The sequence below is a fragment of the Phycodurus eques genome, chromosome 10 (genome assembly GCF_024500275.1).
Source record: "Phycodurus eques isolate BA_2022a chromosome 10, UOR_Pequ_1.1, whole genome shotgun sequence".
Classification (NCBI taxonomy): Eukaryota; Metazoa; Chordata; class Actinopteri; order Syngnathiformes; family Syngnathidae; genus Phycodurus; species Phycodurus eques.
This window is the reverse complement of record NC_084534.1, coordinates 15363784-15385180: the sequence shown is the minus strand read 5'-3', so window position 1 is coordinate 15385180 and position 21397 is coordinate 15363784. Positions and strand designations below refer to the sequence as shown.

Here is a 21397-nt window from a genome sequence, read left to right as displayed (position 1 = left end):
TATTATTAGACCCAGAGTAACGTATGATTCCGATCATAGCGAGGAAGCACCCATCACTCACGGCAATCGGCAGGCTCATCTGAGTGGTCCCCACAGTCATCTTCAGTGTCACACTTCCACCAAAATGGAATACACTTGTCGTTTTTACAAACAAACTGAAGAATCAGAGAAGGGAATGGCTCATTTATAGGCATGATAAGGTGAGTACTATAATTGCAAAGGGTGGAAAAAAATCCAATTCAAGAGGTTTTCCATGGAAAGGCGAAGGGGACAATTTAAGTTGGATACAATTTACAAGGGAATGGATGACAATGTAAAATGCCGTTTATTTTAATAGTAAATAGTACTTTAATCATCCACTCATTAATGCATTTTTTATAATGCCCAGCTGACGTTGGGTAAGCAAAGTAATTTAGTAAATTTCCAGATAATTTCCCCATGTATACCTTCCTGATGGAAAGTTTCAAAATAATGCAAAGTCAACATTTGAAAGTAGCACACACCTGACTGGCAGTGCAGTTAGACAAGCACTGTTTTCCATCTGCTGCTAGATAAAAGTTAGTGGGGCAGGCACATTTGTAGCCCCCTCCTGGTGAGAGTAGACACAGGTTACTGCAGCCACCATTGTCGGTCTGGCATGGGTGGTCTGCCACTGCAGAACAAGGTGACAGGAAATTAGAGATCCCACTGACAATGAAGTACAAACATGACAGCAACTCAAAGATCATACTCGGTCATACCTTCCGGCTGGCGGTATGGGTGGTATATATGGACGTCCATTGGTCTGTGTAAGGTGCTAATCAGCAAGGTCTTGTTGATTCCCAGAGTCTTATGAGCTCTGTTGATGGACTTGGTCTCCCAGTCTGTCCAGTAGATGTACTCCTCAAACAGAGTCATTGCAAAGATGTGGGGGATATCTTGGGTCAGAACTACATGGGCAGCATGGAAAGAGACACACATTGTCAGCAATATCCAGCAAAACACATGGCTGTGTGTGTGCGCTTTACCTGTGTGTCTGTTAGTTCCATCCAAGCTGGCAAAGGCAATGTAGTCCTCTCGGGCGTCGGCCCAGTAGATGCGGTCATTCACAAAGTCCAGGGTCAGACCGTTGGGCCAGGTGATCTTATCCTCCACAATGACTGTCCTGTTAGTGCCGTCCATCCCAATCCTCCCTATGTGAGGGGTGTCACCCCAGTCTGACCAGTACAAGTACCTAACACACATACAGCGGAGCATTAGAATTTCTGCATCAGAACAGAGACAAATCCAAACGTTGCCTGCACCAAAGTCAGGCAATTGTACCACAACACCATCAGTCACTAGAAATAAGACCCAGATCATATTAAATCCATCCATCCCTCCCTCTTCTATACTGCTTATCCTCACTAGGGTTGACGGGTTTGCTGGAGCCTGTCCCAACTGACTTTGGGCAAGAGGCGGGGTTTAGAATCATTCACACTCACATTCACAGTTATGGGCAATTTAAAGTCTTCATTTACCCAAACATGCATGTTTCTGGAATGTGAGAGGGAACCGGAGTGCCCGGATGAAGACAACCTTTGGGAGAATATGCAAACTCCACACAGGCAGGTCGAGCCCATATTCAAACTCCTATGCTCAAAACTGTGAAGCGGATGTGAGAACCACACGTACACCGCCCCACCGTCATATTAAGCATGTAATCTAAAATAATAATTGTAAAATGAAAATGCACCTAAATTCACACTCTGGATCAGATCTGAATGAATATTTTGTTTTGGATACGATTTGACAGAAAATACGAGATGGCCTATCAAAAAAATGTCAACAGCACGTCGCCAGTAAACAAAACAAACCTACAATTTTTACTGGAAGTGGAGATAAAAAGTAAGCATATTGATCAACTTGACAGAATACAAAATAAAGGTGGTGAAATGTTTCATTAACCTTCCCTTCATAGAAAAAAAAAAAATCCCCCTTCTTAACTAAAGGCTAAACCAAAACAAATTTCGACATTCTTTGAATATACAAATGCTCCTACCCATATCTAACATCCACAGCCACAGCCCTTGGTTCTCTCAAGCCATTGTTGACCAGAACTGTCCGGTAAGCTCCATTCAGCTTTGACACCTCAATAGTGTCCCGCCCTTTATCACACCAGTACAGATTTCCTCCCACCCAGTCCACTGCAAGCCCGTCTGGGTTGCTGAGCGATGTGCGATGCAGGACCTGTCAATCAAAAAAAAAAGCTACTTTGTGAACACCTCAGAGTGAATAATGTGATAGTTCTTTCTATACAGTATAAATCTTGGTATTCTGCTGCACATCTTGACAAAACAATTGTCAAAATATAGCCACATTGACCTGAACATCACTGCCATTGATGTGCATGCGTCGGATCATGCTGCCCTGTGTGGTAACATCGGTCCAATAAATCATCTGCTGGCGATAGTCAAAGTCCAAAGCCACTGCATTGTTCAATCCCTGTCAATACGCAGATATTGGTTAGGACCAGTGGTGAACCCCAGCATAAGGACACTGAAATTGATACTGTAATGGAAGCTGCAGAGCTCACCTGTTTGAGGAGAGTGTAGTTGGAGCCATCCAAGTTGAGTTTGCGTAGGTAGTAGCGGTTGGCAAATATTAGGAAGGGTTCCTCATCTGCATGAAGAAGAGGACATCTTCAGTAACACGGTACATTTTTCAGAACCATTCTGTGTAGCTTTCTTTCCCTTGCATGTTTTTTCTCTTGGTACTACAGCTTCGCGTCCAAAAAGAGGTACTGTACGATAGCTCAGTGATTCCAACCACTGTGCTGTGGCACAATAGTGTGGCATGGAAAATTATCCAATTTCACGTGATTGGTCCAAATTATTATACATTTACTAAAAAATAATGTATCTTGAATTTATCAGATTTCACACTAAGTCAATTTGTCAGTAAATTGAGACGACATCATCATTATTTCAATTCATATACTTTTCGTGACATTTTTCGTTGGTGGTGTACCGTAAGATTTTTCTAATGTTAAATATGTGCCTTGGTTGGGTTATGTTATAAATTGTCATGGTTTGAATTTGAGTCTATCAATATGTTTTAGCCCTGTGACTGATTGGTGATCTGACTATCCTAATTGAGCAAAGACGGGCTCCTAGAAAATGGATAGATGGCTGTCTCTTACCAGATGTAGATTTGCAGACGGTGGGGTTTTCTGGGCTAAGTTGGAAACCCTCAACACACAGGCAGTGGAAGCTGCCATGGGTGTTGATGCAGCGCTGTGTGCAGGGATAGGTGCTTTTACACTCATCCACGTCAACGCACATCTTCCCGTCATCTTTCAGCCGGAATCCACGGTGGCATCTACACTGCGTGGGCCGATCACACAGCGGGTAAAGCCCCAGTACGCTCTGCACTCTGCACACAATGCTTTAACTCACTCTTATGATACCCACTTACCTTGAAGCCTATCTTCTGGTCCACACAAAGTTGCGAGCAGCCACTCAATTTGGTGTTCAGGCACTCGTTAATGAAGCAGTTGAGCTCATCTGAGCCATCGCCACAGTCGTCCTTATGGTCGCAAAGTAACGTCTCGTTGACACACTTCCCATTATTGCAAGCATAGGCCGTGTCATTGCATTTTTTCTCTGTTGCAAACAAAAAAGGAAAGAATGAAGAAAACATTTTTGGTATGAACATGAACCACATCACTCATTACAACTGATTTGCACAATTGTAAAGGTAAAATTTAGACTCGAAATCTAATGCTCAATGTTGATTCAGAGCGGTACAGAAATAACAATACATGTATGTTTATTGTTGGTGGGTCGTGGTTAGCATGTCTCTCCTGCAGTCGAGAGGTTCAGAGAACCAGCAGTATTTAAAAAGGATGAATGAATGGATGAATGGTTAGCTTGCAGTGGTGTAGAACTGTACTACAGTACACAAAGATGGGCTCCTATAGTTTCCCCTATACAAGATTATTAACACTTGACAGGATAATACAGTGCAGTTCAACAACACAATAGTAAGCATAGTGATAAACCCATGGACATTCCATTTGAATGTTGTGAAATTATGTCAATTAGTAGAAATTAACTGAGGAACATAACCAAAGTAATTAAACCAAGTGAACAAAATCTAATCATATCATAGCAGTCCTATGATAGCATGCACATATGCCCCATGGGGTTGTGCGCAGGATAGGGAAGACACGAAGCAATCTATTTGGACGCTTATGGTGAATTGACGGCATAATTCTACTAAAAAAATTATTTAGGGTTTTTGAATTTGTTTTTAGTGTGAATACTTGACTCTCGACTCATTATCATCATCATCTTTATCATTGTAAAATCCACCCTTGTTTAAGATTTTATTGTGCAGGTTATAGTGTCTGGGTCTTTTGTGTCTGAACAATAACCACACTTTATCTGTGTAAATACAGTGAATATAACCTGGGCTCGTGCAGCGTGGATTCTTAGGGGCTTCGTCTGAGTGATCATGACAATCAAAGTCGCCATCGCACTCCCATGAGCTCTGAATCAGGCAGCGTCCATTGGCACAGCGGAACTCATTGGGTCTGCAGGTTGGGTATTCTGTAGCATGCGGTGAAAGAATTGAGCTTTGAAAATCACCTACTCATTTGTAAAAAAAAAAAAAAAAAAAAAGGGTCCACTTACCACATTCCTGCGACTCATCCGAGCCGTCGCTGCAGTCATTGTCATGGTCACACACAAAGTGCTTGGGAATACACTGTCGATTTTGGCACATGAACTCATTGTTGCTGCATGTATTGTTAAAGACTGGGACACAAATAAATATACTTGGTCAGTGAATGAAATGTGACATGTTGCCTTGTCTCTGTGAACGTATCTAAGCCCAGTCAACTCTGAACTCACCACAGCCAGCTTTGACGCTCTCGTCAGCCCCATCGGGACAGTCGTTTTCCTCGTCACACTTCCAACGCTGAGGGATACACATGTGGGAGCCGGGACACTGGAACGCTTCAGGACTGCATGTTTTGGTTTCTGTCAATGAAAGAGGCAATAACCAGTAACCACTTAACTCTTCATCAGGCACTCAATGACAAACTTCTGATATGTAGATTAATACTCTGATTAATACTTTAGGATCACCCCAAAAATATGTGAACAGGCAAATTCATGAATGCCTAACCGTGCAAATGTAGGGTTTCACTGTAGTAGTTTTAATTTGTTTCAGTAGTGCTGCCTCCCGTTCTCTTTTATTTATTTAGTTTTCTTCTTCTTTATTGTATTCCCCCCCCCCTCCCCCCCATTACCTTTTTTTTGGGTCCAATATTTATTGTTGGAGAGTATCAGACTTTTTTTTACCCTTCTTTTTTACAATACGTCATCTAAAACCGCAAGGAGCTACTGCCTTTTTCGCCTCTAACATGGAGCCGGTTGGTGTCCCCTCAGCGGAGAATGCATCCCAGTGGAGATATGGAAAGGGATGTGACCCGGCGGTAAAATGAAGGAAAGTAAAGTGAGAATAAATGGGAGCGCTAGGAGATTTTAATCGTTGTCTTCCATTGATCATACAGCCGTACAGATGAACTACCAGCAGTTACAAAACTGCAGTTATTTGTTTACATTCACCCTTCAGCTGCAGTCAACGCAAGTGACGTCATGTACGTTGTGATCACGGGATTATTATTATATTTCAGCATCCTGGAGCCCGCATACTAGTCAGTGGATATTTCAATCATGTTCCTCTCTCTCATCTGTGAACAACTTTTCACGGGATGGGAACTGTACAATGAGAGGGAATAAAAACACTCCTGGCTTCCAGTATGCCGTCGTTAAGGGAGTACACGGCTGTTATTCTATCCCTCCTCTGGGTAATCTGACCACTACTTCATACACCTTGACACCTCCAACAGGCGGCTGGTGGAACAGCAAGCAACCAACATAGCAGCAGGCAACCAACATAAGGATCATGACAGTTTGGTTTAGAGACAGAGGAGGCGTTGCAGGACTGCCTCCATTTCAGCCATGGGTTTTAGGTTTTTAAAGATTATATTTTTGTACTTTTATTAAAAAGGAATATTTTATTTATTTATTATTATTACTTTTATTAATGATTTGTTTGATTGTATTGATTTACATCATTTTGTTATGTGCAGCATGTTGTTTTTTTAGTGTTGTTTCAATAAAATTGAGTTGAGGTAAAGTACTAATTGTCCTTTTCCACCATAACAGAATGATTGGTCAAACAATGGATACAGTACATACTGCTTCTTTATCAAGGCTGCAATGCCTCTGCTATTTCTTTCTCTCAAACTCTCTCGCTGTCTCTCTCTAAATTTCAACCCAACTGGTTGAGGCAGACGGCTGCTTCGACAGTTGCATGAGTCTGTTCGGGTTTTCTTCCTCAAAGGAAGTTTTTCCTTGTCTCCCTATACTAGTGCCTGCTCATGCGGGGTTCAGTTGGTCTCAATGTGTGAGGAGGGTGGTTCTTGACCTGCTTCACATGTGTGCCTTGAGATTATTTCAGTTGGCGCTAAAAAAATAACATTGAATTGAATTTTCACTCACTGCATTTACTGTCCTCATCACTGCTGTCTCCACAGTCGTCCGCTCCATCACACGCCCACGAGTTAGGAATGCAGCGGTGGTTCCCGCATTCAAACTGGGAGGCTGAGCAGAATTTATCTGAAATGTCCATAGGCAGCGTATGCCACACATGTAACAGCGTGATGTCATTCTGCACTTTCGGTTTTGAGTATGCCGACTTACCGCAATGAGCCTCGTCTGCACCGTTCTCACAGTCGTCCTCTTTGTCGCAAGTCCAGCTCATGGGGATGCACCTTCCACTGGGACAGGCAAAGAAAGGCGTTGGACACTTGGTTTTTCCACTCCCTGGAAGTGCACAGACATATCAATTGAATTATAGGCTCTTTTTATAAAAGACAGGAGAAAAGTAATTTGCATTGCTGTGTTTTTCAAGGCAAATCTTTCTCATTTCCCATTTGGAATATTCTGACATTCGACATCATGCTCTTATTCCCATGTAAAAATCGACCTCTCTTAGATCAGCGCCTTCCCATTTTTTGAAAATCAATGTGTACTGCAGCACCTGGGCAATTTCTCTCATCAGAGAAGTCTCCACAGTCGTTAGCTCCGTCACATTGCCATGTGGGGTCATAGCAGAGGGTGGTGAACTCGCACTTTTGAAATGTCACTCCCTTCACTCCCAGGCGGAAATAACTGGAACAGTCAGTGGCAGCTTAAAAAGAAGAGAGAGAGGCACAAACTACTTTACAGCATTTGGGAGCCTCTGCCGTCCTTTATCCACCTATATTTTTGGGCATCAGCCTTTTTAATGCTTACTTACTGCAGTTCATCTCATCACTGGCATCCTCACAGTCCACTTTTTGGTCACACTTGCTGGAGTTTGTGATGCAGCTTCCATCTCTGCACTGGAATTGCTCAAGTGAGCACAGTGTGGCTGGACAAGCACAATCACGTAAGATCAGTTTGTGCACATCAACAACATGTTTTCATTTTTAAAACAATACAAGAGTGACTGATTAATGCACCTGATTGCATACACTACTGCATTTATCATTAGCGATAGTAGTAGTATTGCAGTAATACAATTGATAGGAGATTTAAATCCCTCCGTAAGAAAAATACCTTTGTGCGATCAATTGACATGTAGCATAAATGGAACTGAATTGCCTTACTGTTACAGAAAAGCTCATCAGAATTGTCCCCACAGTCATCCTGTCCATTACACCACGAGTGATGGCCCACACAGCGGCCATTTACACAACGCTTGAAGCCCTTCTTGCATGCTCGGTTAGCTGGAACACAAGTCAGCAGATCATATAGCATGGAAAATAAAACTAATATATTGGGCTTAGCGCCTCATTAAAACAGAGTAAGAGTTTCTTCTCACCACAGTAAGACTGCTTCTCATCAGATTTGTCCTTGCAGTGAGCCATGCCGTCACAAGTCAGCGTATAGTTCACACAGTCTCCATTTCCACACTCAAACTCATCAATGGGATTGCATGTGGTGTTCAGAGCTGGAGTGGGGAGAAAAAAATGGGATTCCATTTTTCACCTTTATTCAAATACATACAAAGCAGGGGACATATAAAGGAAATGTTACTTTTTCAACATTTTGTGTACAAATAATTGGGTCTCTGGACTGCCTGCCCACTCATCAAGTGTGAAGTTAAACAACCAAGTAAGTACTGCCACTTATGTATGAAAATGTGTCTGCAAGCAAGCCTTTCTGAATTTCACCAAATTTGAGTTTGGTGATGTGTCCGCTGCATGCACCAAATGCACAGATCCGCTACACTAACTGACAAAGTGTAATTCGGGGGCTTGGTGATGAAGTGCTGCCTCCATAAGTGAAATTATGATTAAATATTTATGTGCTTTATGGAGGGATATGGTTAAATTAGCCAGTAGGGGTTTTGCAGTCTGGTCGTGGAGGAGTGAACGTCTCCCATTCTGGAGTGAGTCTGCAAGTTTCCAGAAGTCTTCAACAACACAACAAAAAGTTGCTAGATTTGTTACTTGTCTCTTTTTTTGAAAGATATTTGCAAGAGGGATTGGAAAAGTTGCCTAAACTCCATCTACCGAAAGTCGAAGCTAGTCAGTTGTGGAAGACAGGATAACCCTCTCAAAACAGAGTGCGACAATCGGATGTTAAGTCTGCTTTATTTTTGTGTCCTTTGATGGAAGAATGCTAGAGACATTTTATTAAGACACATTGAACTCCTAAATTAAAAATGATTCTATTTTTGTAACTAGTAAATCTATTATCAGACTCACAAGCTTTACCTGGAATTACATTTGGCAAAAAAAGACCTGCGCAGTTTTAAGATTTAACCAAAAGTGTTGGACATACTTTTTGAAAAATAAATTCATTATTTATGTGTTGAGCTAGAGGAAATGTAGCCCATTCTAGGTTTTCACAAGGCTAAATCAGGTGTCCCAATTCTTTTTAGTCCAAATGTCTATCTATAATACCTTTGAATTCAAGCTTTGCTTTAATGTATTACCTATGCAAGTGTTGTCCTCCAAAAGCTTCCTGTCACCACGACAACTGCAGTTGACCCTTCCTTCCGAAGTCAGCAGACACAGGTCCTGACAACCTCCATTGTTAACACGGCACAGAGAGAACTCACCTGTGCAGAGGGCAAGCATGTTAGGAAGGTTAACCATCACAAATCTGCACATTTCAACACACCTGCTTAGGCCAGCAAATCATTTTCAACTGTATTTTTACACTAACCCGTTCAGATCAGAATAGTGTCTGTACCACTTTTAACACATTAAAGGTTTTTTTTTTTTTTTTTTAAATAATTTTACCAACCTTGAAAGTGGCAAATATGTACAAGCCCGTGTAACTGTGTGTTTAAGGGCTGCAGTAGGAGCTGGAGCCAATCGCAGAAGACTGGGTAAAAGTACTACCTACACCCTGGACTGATCGACGGTCAATCACAGTGTGATTGTGATGGGGACTGGGATCTGATCTGATCCCACCAGTGTAAAAGTCAGTTATGTGAACCACTGCACGAGGGGCCTACTTTTACAACCATCAGTATTCTTTGGCTACATTCCGCTAAAGGGAGAATGGATTCGGTTCACTGAGACAGACTGGCAGCCTTTGAAAAAAACTTTCAGTCATTGTCACAAAAGAGAGTATGTAGCAGCGACAAAAACACAGAGGAAAATAACTCACAACTGTTAGTGTCGTTGGCCACGGCGGTGATTCCCATTGGCTGCTGAGGTATATCAGCACGTAGAACCTTCATGTCTCCCCCTGTGTATTTGTCAGCCCGAAGCACAGCCCTCCTCACCCAGTCCGTCCAGAAGATGTAGTCTCCGTAGACTGCTAAACCGAACGGGTGCACTGGTTCATTTTTCAGTACAACCTGCACGGGGAAGCACAACCATACTCATGGGTTGATGCAGTCAGGAAATTCCAATCTTGGGGACGACAAACAAACCCACAATCACTCTGCAATATAAAAATTGCCATTGTTTCCCAGCATGCTGAGCAATGTGTGAATGTCGCTCACTATAAAAATTGCCATTGTTTCCCAGCATGCTGAGCAATGTGTGAATGTCGCTTACATAACGCCGGCTGCCGTCGTACTCGCAGCGCTCTATCTTGTCCAGGGTGGCGTCAGAGAAGTAAAGCTTTTCAGCTCGGTGGTCAATGGCCAGGCCGTTGGGGGTTCGGATGTCAGTACCAATGATCACGATCACATTGGAACCAGTGAGTGTGGCACGCATGATGCTGGGAGACTGCTCATTCCAGTTGGTCCAGAACATCAGGCTGTGTGGGAAAAAATTGGGAAATTAACAATGCGCAAGGGGTAAAACAACAAAAGGAGGGGCATTTTTTCACACAAATGTATAATATGGGAACCTTTGGCACTCGTCAAGGACGAAGGCTCTGGGGTGGTCATCTCCTGACATAGTGACCACGGTGTGTCGGTCAACAGCATCCCAGCGGGTCTGATCCACAGTGTGACGGGTGATGGTCGAGGTGGTGTAGCTGGTCCAATACAATATGTCCCAGCCCCTGTGGTATGCCAGACCTTCTACTGAGCCCACATCTACAAAAACATGGCACACATGGAGTGAGCAAGTTGAGTTGAGTAAAAGGGCAAATAACTACTGCAAGTGGTTTGCACTACAGGCAAGAGCCCACCTGATGCAGCAGATGGCATTGTGATGAAAAGTTTTAATAATAGGTTATGCATCTTATATTTAATACAGAAGAGTAATTCATTTATAAGATCAATACTTGTATCCTACACCTTTGTTTTTTAGTAGAGTGTTCCGGCAATGTGATCCCTGCAGCAAATAGTGAAAACTTTCCCCAAAAAATTGACCCCCTCCCCACTAAAAATAAAAAGTGTCACAATATTTTTGGGGGGCACTTTTGGCCGCTCAGATGGCACTTTTTGCCACACACATAGGGGCACATAGGGTAAGAAAGTGGCACATAAGGTAAAAGGTGGGGGGTGCCTCAAAACAAGTGGACATCGACAAGAAAATGAGCATTTCTGCTTCTTATCGCTGGTCTGTCTGTCTCTAAGTTCGGAATTATTTCGACTATTAATTGTCTGTTCAGTTTCCATCAGAGAGCATTTCATGGATGTTGTCAAACCACACAAACACAACTGCAAATGAGAGACAAGATGAAGCCGAAAGGAAGCATGTCAGCTACAGTACTGAATTAAAAGGCAAAAGAGTGGAAGAGTCGGAGCAGGCTTCACGAACACTGTATGACTCAAGGCTTTTCCGCAACAACTGCTTCACTAAAAAGGTCACAACAACTGTTACAGAGTGTCGTATTATTGTTTTCTTTGCAATACCTCATCAAGAGTCAAGGAGGAGAAGCAAAAGTCAACTTTTTCGCCCGGCAGCCTGGAAGCGTGTTTAAAAACAGTGTGCTTCATGCCTGAACAGAAGCCAGAGGCGATGCAAGAACTGGCCAAGATGGAGGAACACAATGTCCTGTTTGTGAACTTGCAAACACCAGAGGGTCTTATTAACCACAACAGCTAATAGACATAATGTTGCCAATTGACCCAAACAGTGAAGGTATATTAATTAAAGCTGCCTTTCCTGGAGCTGAGTTGGACTCTTTTAACAGCTCTGGCCAGACAGCAAGGTTCACCACTAGGTGAGACACTTCACACCAAAGCTCAATATCTGCGGTGCAACGGCATGGACATGAATCAACATTTGTCTAGCCACAAGAGAGCAAAGCAAGGTAAGGCTTTTCCACCCACTCTGAGCAGATCAATTGGTCTGCTATTTTCACTGAAATTATTGCTTCCCCACACTGACCTACACAAAAGCTTGTCACATTTTTAGGTAATGTTGACAACATGGTTATGAACTATGCTGTCTACACTGACACTGTTATTTAACGCAAATGGGATAGCAGGTCAGTGCTTGTTATCAGCAGTCAATAATTACCCAGATTTCTGATAGCAAACAATACATATATTTGTTCATCTGTTTTTCTATATATTTGACGTATACAACCAGACACTTATTAGACACACTTGCAGAAACTAATGAGAAAAAAATAAAAGAGCAGGATAAAAAAAAAAAATCTACCTTTGATGCAGTGCAATTTCACTCCAAACTAGAACATTAACAACTTTTACCACCTCTCATTATATTGCAAAAGTGTAATGTAATCACTGCAAAAGTGTAATGTAATCACTGTATATTAGTGTAACACGAAATGTCTCATTTCATTGTTTGTCAGTCAGACTTCATCAAATTTATGCATTGATGAGATTCGGTTATAGCTATTTGCTCACTTCATATAAGCTTATGTTCAATTTCCCTCCATATGTGTGCAAAAACCTTAAACACTTCCTTCCTTTGGGGAATTGACCAGAAACAACATATCCTGGGAGAAACAAGAGACCCTGGGAAAAGCTATGTTAGGCTTCAGAGGGACCACCCACAGCGAGCGGGCCAGCCAATCTCCGTCCTGCTCTGTGATATTCAGTCCAGAGTTCACCTGCCGATGACGCGCCTTCATCCCGCCTTGCTGTAAAGCTATTCTTTTCCTCCTCCGTCACAACCCTATTTCTCAAGAGGAGTCCTACTTGGAGGTACAACCAAGGCTGATTACGGTTTGCTGAGGACCAGCCTGGCTGAGATGTCACGTGGCGTGGCTTAGAGGTGATGAGAAACAAAACAGCCTGCAATCTGTAGAAACTTGGATGCTTTTACCAGGATTCCTGGAGGATTGGTTTTGTTCAGTCTGAAATGACAAGCCTGAATTTACTTCTCATGGATGTGTGTACTCATTTTAACAACAACATCAGGCTCCTTGTGGTGTGTTCCATCAATGATGATTTAAGAAATGGTGGGAAATTCATTTTTTTTCCCCTGTTTAAACTCCCACTTCACCCACAATGTGAGCAATCATTTCCACTTGCCTTATCTGCAGTTTTATGAGCACCTTGAGCACGATTGCAGTGGCAGCACGACTCCAAGACTAAACTGAAGACATAAAAATGCTGCTTTGGAATTCTGCAGGTGTCGAGGATCTGCTAGGGAACAGCAGTGACAATGGGCTGTGGAATGTGCAACAGGTCCTTGTCCCGATATTTGATGTTCTGATCCTGGTATTGGGCGTAGGGGGACACACCATGGTCATGGTGATCCTGTGTAGGAGGAGCAGGAGGCGGATGGGTCAGTCAGGAACAGGTACGGACGTCCTCCTGCTGGCCCTGAGCTTTGCAGATCTTCTTCTTCTCTCCACGCTTCCTTTCCACACGACCGCCATCGCCATGCAGCATTGGCCTTTCGGGGACTCCCTGTGTCGTCTGGCTGGCTTTTTGGGATCGGCCTGCACCTCGGCCAGCGCCTTCACGCTGTCCACCCTGGCGGTGTCGCGCTACATGACGGTAGTGCACCCCGCCAGAACTTTCCGCTGCCTCTCTCCACGCCAGGTAGCCATCACGGCTGCGCTTCTTTGGGTCCCGGCCTGCTGCCTGGCGACACCTCAGCTGGTGTTTCGTTTTGTGGGAAGCCCTCCAAATAACCCAGATGGCCTTGCTTGCTTTGCTTTCCTGTACCACAGAGATGAGCTCATTTATGGATTGATTCATTTCCTTGTGGCTTTCTTGCTCCCCCTAGTCACAATTGCCATCGCATATGGGAACATCTACTTGTTCCTGTGGAGGACCCGGAATGCTGTTCAAACTCCACAAGTGGAACGTTACCAGAGCAAGGTAACCCAGACGTCAGTAATACTGGTTGTGGCGTTTACTCTGTGCTGGCTGCCTTCCTACGGCCTGACGCTGGCCTTGCTATCTGACAAAAGCTTAGGGGCCACTGGCACCTCACCACGTTACGGTCCGTTCAGCGTGTTTGCACGACTCACGGCGATCGCTTCAACAGTGTTAAACCCCATCCTCTATGTGCTCATCTCCCAAAAGTTCAGACAGGATCTGCTGAGGCTGTTTAAGAGGGAAGGGCAGACAGCCAGTGGGGGCGGGGCTGCCTGATTGACAGTAATTACCTCAGCGCAAAACCTGGATGCACAAACACTGGGCTGATCCACATTACTGCGAATTACAATTCATCATTTGAAAGACTCCTTGCAAGGAATGGGTACTCGAGAGTATTACACAACAAGTTGTGAAGAATGTCGCTCCTTTATGGGAATATAGACAACCTTGATTTGGTCATGCAATCATGCATATGAGTTATTAAACACATTTTATTTGAGATTATGTAAAATAGGCTGTTTTTTGTCTCTGTTTTGTGTTCAAGTCTTTTTCCAAAAGGATATATTCTATCCAACATTTACAAATATAACAGTGCTAACATTTGATTTACTCTGTCAGTAGGTTTCAAAGCTGAGCAATACTAGCATTGTAAAGGCAGAATTAATTTAAGCACCTCTTGTATTGGAAGTGCCTCAAATTGCAGCTTCAAGTGCAGATACAAAGCGGGGGTAATTTCAGATGAAAATATGTTAAAATTAAAACAAAATTGAGGAAAGACTACAGAATTACAGTCCATACATCAATTGTGAAAAGGAAATAAGTTGTAGATATGGCAGGAAATTTAATTCGATAGAAATTGAGTGTTCAACAACACAAAGATAATAAGCAGGAATACTCACTGTCTACTACAGTCTTGCGGTCAGATCCATCATCACTGATCTGCTGGATGTTGCCAAAGTGGATGTCGCTGAAGAAGACCCGGTTGGCTCCCTTCCCGCCTCCTCCTCTGTAATCAAAGGTCAGCGCGATGACGTTCTTCATGTGCTCAGGGTCCTCAAATGGTTTTATGGGCGCATTCAGGTTGTTTTCATCCGACAGGTGAACACTCTTTAGTATGGTGCGTTCAGAGTAGAGCAGGTAGCCGTCGTAGTCACGGCAGCTGCGTCCGTCTTCAGCCAGCATGCCGTGTGCACAGGCACACGTGCGCTTTCCATTGCCGCTGTACAGACAAAGCTGCTGGCACCCGCCATTCTTGACTTTGCACACATTTGTTCCTGCACAGATATACAGTAAATGGTCATAAATATACTTTTTGAATCTACTTCTGATGTCATTTTTAATAGAACGACCTTGCTTGCTTCCATAGATGATCATTTTTAACCAATCATTTGTAATGGTCTAATGAGGTTCAGTATAAGGTAATCATAAATTCCGCCTTTGTAAAGATAATGCTTAGTTTTCCTTAACGCTGTCTAAGTGATAAAAATTGAACAATATGTGCATAATAATGCCGCATTAGAGTTAACCATACATTAAATAGAGAGGCAATTCTAATACGTTGCCCATCTCCGGTGACTAAAAATGGTAAGAAAGATGACCTCGGCATATTTTGTAGTATAACACGTACCAGTGAACCTCAAGTTGTGACCGGTGAGTACACACACGTATACAGTTGCATCTCAGTGAATATTATAGAAGTTAATTTATCTCTGTTAAATTAAAAATGTGAAACTCGTATATTATACAGATTGATTAAACACATGCGGGGGGGAACATATCTGAACAATTCCTGGCTTATTTCTATATTCAATAATTTTTGGAGGTTTGCAATGTAATATTAAAATTTCTTGACAAGGTGATTTTTAAGTTTTTGTTCGCTGTGAGCTACAGTAATAAAAACATGAAAGAATATACTCATGAAATAGTCTGTGTTGTTAATCTATATATCATAGTGAGTTTTCACTTTTTGAGTCGAACTACTAAAAAAATGGAGTTGTCCTTGATATTCTAATTTATTGAGACACACATGTACATAACTATGTTTAACTGTTCCATGACAGAGGAAGCTTTACCTTGCTGCCTGGCCCTGTTGAAGACCTTAATATCTTTGAGCTGCACCCCGATCCCGGTCCTCAGAGACACAGAGTCTGTGGCATTGTCTTTACTGCCTCTCTTTATGGAGCCATTGGCATGAGTGCTGCTTGACAACAGGCAAAGGGCAATAAGCAAAAGCGACTGAGACTCTTAATAAAGCGTAACTCAAGAACTCAAGGGAAGTAAGGATTGTCTCACCGGTCACTCCAGTAGATGTAGCTCTCAAACACGGACACAGAAAACATGTCCATGTTGTTGTTAGCCAGTACCACTTCCCTGTTCTCCCCAGTCTCCAGATTGATGCGCTCTATTTTGTCTGTCCTGGCATCACACCAGTACAGGAAACTCTCCTGTCGGCACACAGTGCAAAAGAAAGGGATGTTTTTCAAACAACAGAGGAAAACTGAGTTAGCGCTATTATTAATGTTATATGCAAGAAGGAGTGGTTTGTTACTGTACCTCATAGTCAATGGAGATACCATTGGGCCAGCTTATACTGACATTTACTAGAACAGCTCTTTGCGTGCCATCCAGTCTGGAGCGTTCAATACGAGGGTACTGCCCCCACTCTGTCCAGAACAAGTAGCTGCACATACACACAAACACACAGATGGCTCATCTTGCAAACAATCATGAGAGAAAAAACAACGCAGACCGAAGACGGCTGCCTTCTCACCCTTTCTCGGGGTGAACAGTGATGGCGCGAGGCTTGTCCAAGCCCTGGGAGATAACTACATAGCGGAAGGAGCCATTGAGGCGGGCCACCTCAATCACGTCAAAGCCTTGGTCTGTCCAGTAGATGTTTCCTGTGAGGAAACCAAGAGAAATAATAAGGTTCCACAAATTGCTCAGCATGTGGATTGACACGTAGCAACCCCTCTTGTACAAACAATTTTAAGCCCTGAAAATCTAGGTACTCTGCATAAAACATCGAAATACCATACTTTTGTACAATCTCTAAACTTCAATCATACCGTGATTATTATACTTTTTAAACAGCCTCAGGGTATTTGGGGTAAGTCAGACTATGATTGTGATTCATTTTTATATTTTTTTACAGCACAAGTATCGAATCTGTACGAGGACATGGGATCATTAGCTTGTTTGGTGACCTACCAGATCTTTAGATTCATAAAAATAGCAGGAAAGGTCATGTCCACAGTACCTCTGAAAACCCCTGTGGTAATATTTGAACAAGAAGCTAAAAATAGAATAAATAAATAATCGAAATGATACCTTATGCATGTGTTTAAAAAGGTAAGAACTATTTAAATCTGGCTAAAGATACAAAGTAAAGGTAATGATATTACATAATAACTACTTCATTACTCAGCCAATTAAGTTAATCAAAGACCAGCAATGAATTGAGGGGGAAGCTGAGGTGAATTGTATTAATGTAATGTGTATATGGCGTTTATTTGGGATGGTTATAGATGATTGTCTGTATTCATGTAAGCAGCTGACCCTTGCCCCAAGACAGATTTCTACTTTGGGATACAAGTAAAGACAAACCTTAGACCTTTATTTCTAACCCTTTGTGATGGTATATGCAAGTCATAAAAACTAACTGAACTTAACTGCATATGGCAGCCTATTGATGAATAAGTATAGATGGTGGACATCTTGAAGTCATTGTAGGATTTCCAATAATCACTGCTTAGGTTCGTTGGCCTGTTTTTGATAGATACTGATAGTAAATTCCCTAGATTTTTGGGGGGGTGAGTAGTTCTGTTAGTTTGATCTGTGTATGCAATTGGAAGTTGTGTAAGAAAACAGTTTATTAAAATTTAATCCCGATTGAACATTTGGACACAATTGTAATTTGGATTGTTTGGATTGACAACTTTTCTGATCAGGATGGTCTTGTTTGTTTCTTTGGCTGAAATGGTACCTCTTTTAGCTTTCATGATCCTAAACTGTAGCCGTTTTTTCTAAAAATATGAATTGTGTCAGAAAGCTTCCACGGCTGGTGTCACAAAAGATACATTTCAAATCTAAACTATGAACTACAAGTTTTCTCCTTTGAAATAATCACTCTGGGGTCTACCGCACTTTTCCCCAGCCTCCTCTGGGATCCTCCGCAGCGCCGTTATCACGGCCATCTTGAAGCCGTTTTCAAAACGGTTCTCCTTATTGACCCGCTTCAACTTGGGAAAGAGGAAACAAAAATAAATCCCCCAGAGCCAGGTGAGGTGAGTAAGAAAGTTCCTCCAGCATGGTGTAAGATGTTCAGGGCATTGTGAGAAGATGGGTCGTCATGATGAAGCAGCTACAAGTTGTCCTGCCAAAACTCTTGCTTCTTCTTGCCAGCTGAACAAAATAAATGCTGCTGTAGATGTGCTGGTTGATCGTCAGGCCCACATTAAAGAATTAAATTCGCAGTTGGTAGTTTGGGTTTGAAATGTAAATTTTGTGACACCGCAGTCCTGGAACCTTTCTGACAAATCTCGCATCTGCTTTGGGCTTGTCATTAGTCTCACCTGCTATCCAGTCAACAGCAATCCCCTCCACCCTACCAATGCCATTAGTGACCACGTCTTCTCTCCACGTCTGGTCTCGCTTGGCCCTGCTTATTGTGCTCAGGCCCATGTCCACCCAGTAGATTGTGTCATTGTCTGAGGAAAAAAAGGAACATGGATTCATAAATTGTACAGCATTTCAGTCAAAATCAATACTTTAATGAAAGTGTAAATGTTCTTTGTTATAGGATTACCAGCATGGAAATCAATGCCCACAGCCAGGGACGTGCCTGACACTGGCACGAGGGCATCAGACTTATCCAATGGATCCAAAGGAATACCACGTATACCCTCATGCACAGAGTAGAGGAGGAAAGAGCCAACACCTACAGCAAATACACACTCTTTAACAAGTGATAGATCCTATTAACACACTCTTTAAAAATGCATAATACAGCATCATGCGCCACACCCTCGCATGACTGCTGGCCTCTGCGCAAGCTGTATCCTGCAGTGCACATGCAGGCTCTGGTGGTCGGGGAGGTGGGGAGACACAGCTGGGAACAGTCACCATTGTTATTGCTGCAAAGATTGGTGCCTAGAAACAAAAAAAGCATGAGTGCAAACACATGAAAACATTGAAAAGTAAAGATCTAAACAGATGTGCACTTATTGAGAAATACAGACTACATCGAGCAAGAAAAAAAGACCATCAATGGATATCTTTTTTTTCTCTTTTGACAACCATTTCCACCAAAACACATGGCTCAAAAATGTGAAAAGTTCAATTGACACTTCATGAGGTATATGTACAGCTAATAAGATTCAATACAAAATCTGAATTGAAAAATCTGACTTTACAATGATAAAAATAGATAACAGTGAAAATCATTTACTGTATGATTATTACTGTGATTATTTGTACTGACATCTTTAGAGCTCATGCACCAAATAAAATCATCTATTAATTATTCTTATTTTTTATTTTTACACAGTGCTTATATTGGATCTAATGAGATTGTGCATTTTAGCAGTTGTGCTGCTAATGGTTTTGCCTGCAAGTCCATGTGTATGAATGTCAGCACTTAGGCTACACACCTTTCTGCACAGTTTCATTGTATATTTTCATGTGCATCATTGGGGACGTGCTATTCCTCAGGACTTTCCAGTTGCCGCCGTCCTTCTTGTCACATGTTCCTATCTGGTCAGTTCCTTGGTCAGCCCACCATAACTTATCACCTGCAGGATGAACACAGAATGACGACCGACTAGAACCACACTTAACATACAGTAGTCATTGACATTTTAAAACAGTACCGAAATACATTCTTTTTGCAAAGGGAATTGAGAGACTTACCCATGATGGCCAGTGCAGTAGCCTTTGTCAGCTTGTTCTTGACTCCTTCAAGTATTTCAAGTCCAGAACCATCCAGCTTGCAACGGCTGATGGTGCCATTTCCTGAGCTGATCCAGTAAAGCTGCTCGGTGTCAAAGTCAATGGAGAGCCCTGTAAAACACAAAAACAGCTCTGGGATTTATGTAATGAAGTTTATATAACAGCTCCTAAATTGTGTGTTCACGCTAACAGATTGCACATGCTGTCAGTGGCCGTGTTGCGTGTGATCTACTAAGTTTGCAATCTTTTACTAGAATCTCAAATAGCAGGCGATAAATTGCGTGTTCACTCACTCTTACAGATTGCGTAACCATCCATCAATTTTCCCTACCGCTTATCCTCACATTGCGTTTAAAACTTGGGACAGCACACCTGAAAAATTGCTCTCGGAGAGGATAGCGGCAATTGTCACTGTGCGCTAAAATGACCCAGACGCAATTAAATGCAGAGTTGAAAAGAGTTTTTGTCAAGGGTGATGTGGCATGACACCTTCTTGTGACTGGCTCCAAGTCATCCCTTAGACTATTCAGAAGTTTCACCTTAAAAGCCTGATTTTACACATACAAACCTTTAATAAATCAGGAGACTAAGTGTCTGTAACAAAATGGCTCCTGAAAAACGAAATGTCTTATACATTAAGATGTTTTAAACTGAATGACCATATAATATAATTGAACAGCCAAAATGAAAAATCCAACAACTAAAAAAGCCAAAAAGTAATAAAGAGTTAATCTTTCACTTAATGTTTTATCAGAATTAAATGAGCCATTTCAAAGCAAAGATGCAGATAATGCATCAAGGTCAACTATTTGAGATCATTTTCCAATTTATTCCATGAAAAGGGATGTCATCCTCTAAGTGTCTTTTTACCCAAACACAACATTAATATAATAATAAATACATGAAATCTGAATATAACTGCCAGCACCTTTCCTGCAAATGTAATCTCTAGAAGACAGTTGTTTGGATTGAGTCTGCAAGTTTAATTAAAGCAGACCTTCCAACAGGAGTGCACACAATGCAATGATAAACTAAGGCTTTAAAATGGGCAATAAACCTCAAGTGAGCAGTTAAGAGAAACATCTAAATAAATGAGATGTGGATATGGAATACTATGTTACTGTGTTATTGATATACAAATGTAACTTTTGTAAATGTAAGTGTTTTGATCTACAGTACATAGTCCTAATCCTATGGGGTCCCTGAACAGAACCTCAAGGAACACCTGAATAAACGTGCTCACTCACCAACAGGGCCTTTCTGGTTGGTGAATAGGACACTCTGGTTGCTTCCATCTGTGTTGGCAATGCTGATGTTGTCCCCATCTGTCCAGTAGAGCTTCCTGAGGGAGGCAAGCAGAGAGAATCAGTAAAGGTACAGCAGCTAAAATGTTCCTTTACCCAGATTGGCACCAAAATGAATGGGTTCTTCCTTTGGTGGAAACCGTTGATAACTGAATAACGTGGCTATGAAAGGATAACCTCTTTGATGGAAATAGAAATTACTCTAACAACTCTGCAGTTAGCAAAATACAGTTGGAGTCCCAGTGTTGTATTCAACAAAGGTGGATACGGGAGAAATATACAGCAACAAAAATCCTTACTCTTTCTACAAGACCGCAGCTCTTTAAATTTAGCTCCAAAACACATTACGCCTCTGTCGCTGCCTGTGTAGTATGTTTAAAAGTAACATTCGCAATCTCATTTAG

At 42.1% G+C, this 21397-nt stretch overlaps 2 protein-coding genes across 2 annotated transcripts in view; one reads left to right on the top strand and one right to left on the bottom strand.

Annotated features, from left to right (window-relative positions):
* Nucleotides 1–21397, bottom strand: part of LOC133408569 (low-density lipoprotein receptor-related protein 1-like) — a 127578-nt gene that overhangs the window by 16924 nt on the left and 89257 nt on the right. Inside the window, 33 exon segments of the mRNA XM_061687619.1 lie at nucleotides 62–155; nucleotides 504–652; nucleotides 741–929; nucleotides 1008–1213; nucleotides 2021–2208; nucleotides 2344–2463; nucleotides 2555–2640; nucleotides 3161–3344; nucleotides 3436–3623; nucleotides 4431–4571; nucleotides 4656–4778; nucleotides 4875–5003; nucleotides 6534–6650; nucleotides 6735–6857; nucleotides 7075–7224; nucleotides 7333–7446; nucleotides 7685–7804; nucleotides 7900–8028; nucleotides 9019–9144; nucleotides 9702–9894; nucleotides 10097–10301; nucleotides 10395–10584; nucleotides 14640–15014; nucleotides 15813–15937; nucleotides 16033–16184; nucleotides 16294–16420; nucleotides 16511–16640; nucleotides 18315–18449; nucleotides 18548–18679; nucleotides 18766–18891; nucleotides 19392–19532; nucleotides 19651–19800; nucleotides 20937–21031. Coding sequence (XP_061543603.1) covers nucleotides 62–155; nucleotides 504–652; nucleotides 741–929; nucleotides 1008–1213; nucleotides 2021–2208; nucleotides 2344–2463; nucleotides 2555–2640; nucleotides 3161–3344; nucleotides 3436–3623; nucleotides 4431–4571; nucleotides 4656–4778; nucleotides 4875–5003; nucleotides 6534–6650; nucleotides 6735–6857; nucleotides 7075–7224; nucleotides 7333–7446; nucleotides 7685–7804; nucleotides 7900–8028; nucleotides 9019–9144; nucleotides 9702–9894; nucleotides 10097–10301; nucleotides 10395–10584; nucleotides 14640–15014; nucleotides 15813–15937; nucleotides 16033–16184; nucleotides 16294–16420; nucleotides 16511–16640; nucleotides 18315–18449; nucleotides 18548–18679; nucleotides 18766–18891; nucleotides 19392–19532; nucleotides 19651–19800; nucleotides 20937–21031 — 4952 coding nt within the window.
* LOC133408571 (galanin receptor type 2) lies at nucleotides 12568–14016 on the top strand. The gene has a single exon (XM_061687620.1). The coding sequence runs from the start codon at nucleotides 13021–13023 to the stop codon at nucleotides 14014–14016; it is 996 nt and encodes a 331-aa protein (XP_061543604.1). The 5' UTR covers nucleotides 12568–13020.